This window comes from Cebus imitator, unplaced genomic scaffold, assembly GCF_001604975.1.
Source record: "Cebus imitator isolate Cc_AM_T3 unplaced genomic scaffold, Cebus_imitator-1.0 Scaffold52, whole genome shotgun sequence".
NCBI classification, from domain to species: Eukaryota; Metazoa; Chordata; class Mammalia; order Primates; family Cebidae; genus Cebus; species Cebus imitator.
In genome coordinates, this window is record NW_016107367.1 from 3068993 (window position 1) to 3075530 (window position 6538).

General features: G+C 60.3%; 1 protein-coding gene across 1 annotated transcript in view; it reads right to left on the minus strand.

Moving 5' to 3' along the window:
- The window catches only part of SLC25A47 (solute carrier family 25 member 47), a 7582-nt gene extending 2340 nt beyond the window's left edge, over positions 1 to 5242 (minus strand). Inside the window, 4 exon segments of the mRNA XM_017528124.2 lie at positions 814 to 1198; positions 2146 to 2217; positions 2543 to 2586; positions 5114 to 5242. Coding sequence (XP_017383613.1) covers positions 814 to 1198; positions 2146 to 2217; positions 2543 to 2586; positions 5114 to 5141 — 529 coding nt within the window. The 5' untranslated portion in view covers positions 5142 to 5242.
- Between the last annotated feature and the right edge of the window lie 1296 nt (positions 5243 to 6538).

Below are 6538 nucleotides of genomic sequence, written 5' to 3' on the forward strand. Positions count from 1 at the left end.
AGCTCACTCCTGTAATCCCAGCACTTTGGGAGGTAGAAGCATGGAAGCAGGCAAATTACGAGCTCAGGAGTTCGAGACCAGCCTGGCCAATATGGTGAAACCACATCACCCCTAAAAATACAAAAATTAGCCAGGTATGGTGGCATGCACCTATAGTCCCAGCTACTCCGGAGGCTGAGGCAGGTGAATCACTTAAACCTGGGAGATGGAGGTTTCCATAAGCTGAGATCACACCACTGCCACTGCACTCCAGCCTGGGTGACGTAGCAAGACTCTGTCTCAATAAAAACAATAATGGTCACTAAACATACTGGCTGCCACTGTGGGAACTCATTCATGTTGGACTCCTCATACGTGTGTTGGGGGATTTATCCTCACGATCTCTCTGAATTCTCATCATGCCTCTTACAGATGAAGAGACAGAAGCTCCGAGAGTCTCCCTTGCTTGCCCAAGGTTGCTCAGCTCACAAGAGTCAGAGCTGAGAGCTGGGCCTGGTGGTTTGGAGCCCTGGGCCAGGCCTTCAGCCCCTGGACTGTTCCAGCTGACTCCGTGCCATCACCACGTGTGGAAGTCTGTCTCCCCTGCTCGAATGAGGGCTCCCTGAGGGCAGGCAGGCACTGTGGATGCTCCATGCACAGTTGGGGATGGAGGAATGCCTGAGTCCGGCAACAGTCAATTGTGCTCAGGCATCTCCGTGCCTGGAGCCATGAGCTCGGGACCTGCCTGTTCAGCTCCCCATGGTGGCTTCTAGGTGGCCTTCTGATCATGACAGGGAGAGTCCCTTTGGTCACAGCCCCCTTCCCCAGGGGGCCGTGCTGGGCAGGACAGCAGCGACCCCTCATCTGTGTGCAGCCTGGGCGGGATGCCAGCTCCTCTCCCACAGCCCCAGGCTCCATGTGTGGCCTCCAGTGTCTGCCCTCATCGAGCCTCTGTTTCTCCACCTGCCAGGGTGGATAACCTCTCAGACCCCCCGAGTCTCCCTTGGGCCTTCCCACCCCGGCTGCCCCTACTCACGCGAACGAGGCCAGAGGCACATCCTGAGAGCGTGATGTCAGCCTTGGTGGGCTTGGCGTCGGGGCTGCCGTACCGGAGCCGGCAGATGTGTGCCAGGCAGTGGCAGTAGGTGCCAAAAGACACAGAGGAGACCAGGGACACTGTGCAGACGGGCAGCGAGAGGCCCCGGTAGAAGCCCCACACCTAGCAGACAGGGTCAGGGTCAGGCCAGGGCCCTGCCAGGAGGAGGAACCGCCTGAGGGAGCCCACACTCCGCACTGCTCCACCATTCGCTTTAGGACATTGGGAAAGTCATTCATGGCCTCAGGGCCTCAGTTTCCTCTGTTGTAAGATGGAGGTCACGAGGGGGACCTGAAGAACCAGAGGACCAGGCCCAACCCAGGGCAGCTGCTTGGTGACAACTAACTTTTGTTTTTTTGGAGAGAGTGTTGCTCTTTCACCCAGGCTGGAGTGCAGTGGTGCAACCACTGCTTCCCGGGTTCAAGCAAATCTCCTGCCTCAGCCTCCCAAGCAGCTGTGGTTACAGGTGCCTGGCCCCCGCCAACTAATTTTTATATTTTCAGTAGAGACAGGGTTTCACCATGTTGGCAAGTCTGGTCTCGAACTGCTGACCACAGGTGATCCTCCCACCTCGGCCTCCCAAAGTGCTGGGATTACAGGTGTGAGCCACTGCGCCTGGCCTGACAATGAACTGTTAACAGCATGTTCTGCCACTGCTGCTTTCAAGAGCTAGCACCTGGCCTGCACCAAGCCCCAAGTCCATTTTAGAGAATGTCCCCAAGTCCTGCCTCTGGACCCTGAAGCCTCCACCCAACACTGCCTTCAAGGGGTGCCTGGCCTGGAGGAGACAGAAATGCAGTGATGGGTCCCTCCTCTGACCTTCAAAGGCCTGAATGCTACCTCTAGACCCTCTGCCAGAGGTGGGAACCTCCTTCTGAGGCCCGTCTAGCTGCTAGATACCCCGGCTCCAGTCCTCGGAGGAACCTGTGAGGTTGGCAGAACTATTCCCGTGAGGAAGGCGAGAGATCTGAGACCCGGAGGGGAGCTCGGCGTCAACTGCTGGGCAGTGGAGGCAGGCCCGGCATCCATCCCCTCCCTGCCTCCCTGCCATCCCCTGGCCCCAGACCTACGCGCTCTCGGTGATACGTATCCCGGATACAGTGCCAGATGCCTGTGTACTTTGGCTCCGTCTGGATCCTGACCTGCGGGAGAAGTGGGCTTCAGGCAGGGGCAGCTCCAGGCCTAGGGCAAGGTCAGCAGGTCCTGGGGAAGGGGAAGAACCACCCTCTTGATTGTCCCAGCCACGCTGGACTGTGGGCACAGCAGGGACAGGGAGCCTTGAATTGGACAAGAAACCTGAGGCTCAGGGGGGAGAAAGTGTGACTGACATAGTCCCAGGGGCTATGGGGGGCCATTGAAGGTGTTTGAGCAGGAGAGGGCTGGGTCTGTTTAGCATTCTAGAAAGTCATCTGGCCGTGGACGGGTGCAGGGGCCTTGGGATGGCCGTGGGGCTGGCTCCTGCCGCACCTTCACCGTGTCCAGGGGGTAGCCCACAGCAACACCGCAGACGCCTGGAAGGAAAGCAGAGGCCCACGGTAAGGAGAGTGGGGCTGGTGAGCAGTTCGAGCCCATTGCAGGGAAGAAGAAGCAGGGTGCACGCTGACTGGGCTCCCCTGAGAGCCGACCCACGTCCGGCCCTTCTGGTCTGCACCAGGTCTCATCAATCCTGAGGGGGCCCCTGTTTTACAGATGAGGAAACTGAGCCTCCAAGTGACTGCTGCCCTTTGCCAGCAAATTCCCCTTCCCTGAGTCCAGGCCCAGAATTGCCTCATCCTCGCTGCCTTGGGCCAGAGACACGCCCTGGCCTCCCCACGGGCGTCTTGTTCTGGGAGAACGTGGGAGCCGACCCTGGCTGGGCCATGTCTCTGAGCCAGGCAGACCTTGCCCGCGAGCCGTCAGTCCGTGGAGGGTTTGCCTGTGAGCCAGGTGGTCACTGCTTCGGCTGCGTGGGTGGAAGGACAGGGAGGCGCAGCCGGGGCAAAGGCCTGGAGCAGGGAAGCCCAAGCCCACCCGGGGCTTGCGAAGAGTCAGGACTGCCTGGAATCACAGGTGTCTGTGGAACAGAGAGGGCCGGGACTCCACACCTTTCAGAGAGGCCTCAGGTGGCAGGCCTCCACGTCCAAGCCCCAGCACTGCCACAGGGAAGTCAGAGGGAGAAACAGGCATGTCCCGGGGGAACCATTCTCTCCCCTGAGGGGCGGTGGCAAAGGTCAAAGGAAGACAATAGGCACATGGGGACTGTGACCAAGTGGCTTGGACAGAATGATCCTTTTTTTTTTTGAGCTGGAGTACAGTGTCGTGATCTCGGCTCACTGCAACCTCCGCCTCCCCGATTCAAGTAATTCTCCTGCCTCAGCCTCAGCCTCAGCCTCCCGAGTAGCTGGGACTACAGGCGCACACCACCACACCAGGCTAATTTTTGTATTTTTAGTAGAGACAGGGTTTCACTGTGTTAGCCAGGATGGTCTCGATCTCTTCACCTCATGATCCGCCCGCCTTGGCCTCCCAAAGTGCTGGAATTACAGGTGTGAGCCACCGCGCCCAGCCGAGAATAGCCCTTCTCCACCCTCCCATACACCTCACCAGACTCATTCTCATCCGTCAAAGCCCTGCCACAACACCGCCTCCTCTGTGGAGCCTGCTGGCCTCTGTACTCTGGCCTGCCTCTGTGCCTGGAACATGGCGAGCAGAGCCCTTGTCACATGGCCTGGCTGCTGTGGTGTGCCATCACCACCTCCAGAACAGGAGTTCTCCAAGGACATGGCCCAGGGCTGACACCCCATGACCCAGGGCCATGCATAGAGCAGGAGCCCTTCACACAGGCCTTCCCATGCCTCCAGAGGAAAGATGCCAGACTCAGGAGCCCTTTCCAGTTGTGTGACCTCTGGCAAGTTCAGGCGCTTCCCTGAGGAAAGCAGTGGCTGGCCCCAGGCTGTCGCCTAGCAGGGGCTCAAGCAGGGCTAACGAGGCCGGTGCAGTGGCTCACGCCTGTAATCCCAGCACTTTAGGAGGCTGAGGCGGGCAGATCACTTGAGGTCAGGAGTTCAAGATCAGACTGACCAACATAGTGAAGCCCTGCCTCTACTAAAAACACAAAAATTAGCCAGACGTGGTGGCACATACCTATAGTCTCAGCTACTCAGGAGGCTGAGGCAGGAGAATCACTTTAACCCAGGAGGAGGAGGTTGTAGTGAGCTGAGATCACACCACTACACTCCAGCCGGGGCAACAGAGTGAGGCTCCATCTCGGGAAAAAAAAAGAAAGCAGGGCCCTGCCTTCTCCCAGGCCCAGAGCTGGGCTGCTCTCCCAGCCCCCATGCTGTTCCCAGGAGTACTGACACCACCCATTCCTGTTTCACAAGACCAGCAAGGCCAGGGCTGCCCCCTCAAAACAGCCCCCACAGCCCTTGGGTGGAGCTGAGCCTGGGTCCCAGGGCCGGGCTGTCTCCCTGGATCAGTCTTCCACCAGGCCCCCTTCCCAGGGAGGGAGAACAGTTTCCCCAGCAGAGTTTGGCCTGAGAAGCAGGTTCTGGAGGCCCAGCCAGGCACACGCAGCCCGCAGGGCAGGTGGAGCTGGCTCGCCAGGCCTCTTGCCGTCCTCTGCCCGCCCCCTCCAGTCCCTGCTGCAGGCCCCAGACCCCACCCTCCCTACCCATCTCCCTGCCCTCTCTATCCTCTCCTGGGGTCCTTCTTCCCTCCCAGTGACTCAGGCATCCCTCCCCACGCCAAGGACTCCCAGCCTCCCTGACTCTGCCTCCTGAGCAGCCCCCATGCCTGGACCACAGCCCCCATCCCCAGCCTGCCCTCAGCCTCCTGTCTGAGCCTCCCAGGCCCTGCAGCACCCCTCACCCAGCCTCAGTCTCCCAGGAACCTGCTCTCTGCTCATGGTACCTATGGTCCACACCGGGTCCTGGCAGATCCTGGGGGCAGGGGAGCTCCTCAGAGCACCCCTGCCCCCGCTGCCCAGCACCTTCCTCGGCCTCAGCTCCTCCTGCTACCCTGGGAACAGCAGCGCCTGCAGGCACACCATCCTGTTACCTCCAATGGCTCCAGCGACAAAATCCATGAACAAAGTGTGGTGGGGAGGCCCTGGGTCTGCCTGCCTGAGAGGGCTCTGGTGCCACCGGGGTGGCCTCAATAGCTCCCAGCTGGCCCCTCTCCGACCTTAAATGCCTGCGGCGGGGGAGGGGACCGGAAGCAGAGCCTACTGAGGCCATGCGTCACACAGCTGGACTCCCTCTGCCTCTGCCCCAGGACCCTTGTCCCAGTGCCCTTGGGACCCAAGTGTTGGGCAAGTATAGGAGAGAGCATGGGAGGTGGCAGGCCCCAGGGAGCAGGGTAACTGCCCTGCTACATCCAAACACCTCCCAGGGAGGTCCAGAGATGGGGCTTTGACAGCTCCCGCCCTCCAGGTCCAAGCTCAGGCCTTCACTGTGTCCCCTGGACTTCCCTGACTCCCCTGGATTTGCTCAGGACCCCTGCCCGGGAAACCTGCAAAGCTCCTTCACTTACTCACTCAACAAAGACTTCCTTCCCTGAGGCTACACCCAGGCAAATGAGAGCCAGTGCCTGTCCTCAAGGTGCTCCAGGTGGCAGGGAGGGAGGGGGTGTGGGGGATGGGCCTGAACCCAGGAACAGCACCTACCATCTGCTCTCACCCTTCCCACTGCCCCAGCCCCCTGTTGGCTGCTCCGTGGAAATGTGTCTCCCCAGACCCAGAGGCCAAGGCCAGGGCTGCCTCCACCAGCCCCCACGCCCACAGAAACCAGGGACAGAGGCTGCGGATTCAGCCTCCGAACTGGCTGCCTGGGCCCTCCTGAACTGGAGGGCTCTCCACTAAGAGGCTACTTCCGTCCGCTGGGCTTTGTAAAACGGGGACCTCCTCACCCATACACCCCACCTTACAGATCACCAAGCTCTCCTGACTCTCAAGCTCTAGGCTCCTCCTCACCACCCCAGAAGGGAGACAGTGCATCATTAGTGCTCCCATTTCACAGATGGGGCCGATGAGGCCCAGAAAGGGAGCTCATCCAAGGCCACAAGGGCAGCAGGGCTAGATGTGATCCCCACAGGCTCTCGCACAGCCCACCCCCTGGGATATCCAGGGCCGGCCTGGGGCATGCCCCATGTGACCTGTGCTGTGGCCCTGTGAGATCCCCACAGGGGACACCAAGGCTCAGGGAGGCTGTGCAGGTGCCTTGGCCACACAGCTGCTGAGCAACAGAATCCAAGTGAGTGCCCTGAGGACTAGAACGACAGCAGGATAGGGGAGGGGCAGGTGTTGACACATGAGGCCCTGGCAGCCCGTCTGGGTGACCCTCAGGGCAGGTGGCAGGGCCAGGAGACTGCGCGTCTACCTGTTTTCCTGCTCTCAGATGGCCGGACCTGCAGACTGGCCTTGAGCAGGCTGAGAGCTGACGAAGAAACAGCCCCCGCTGCCAGCCCAGTTGTTTGTAGGCAAAT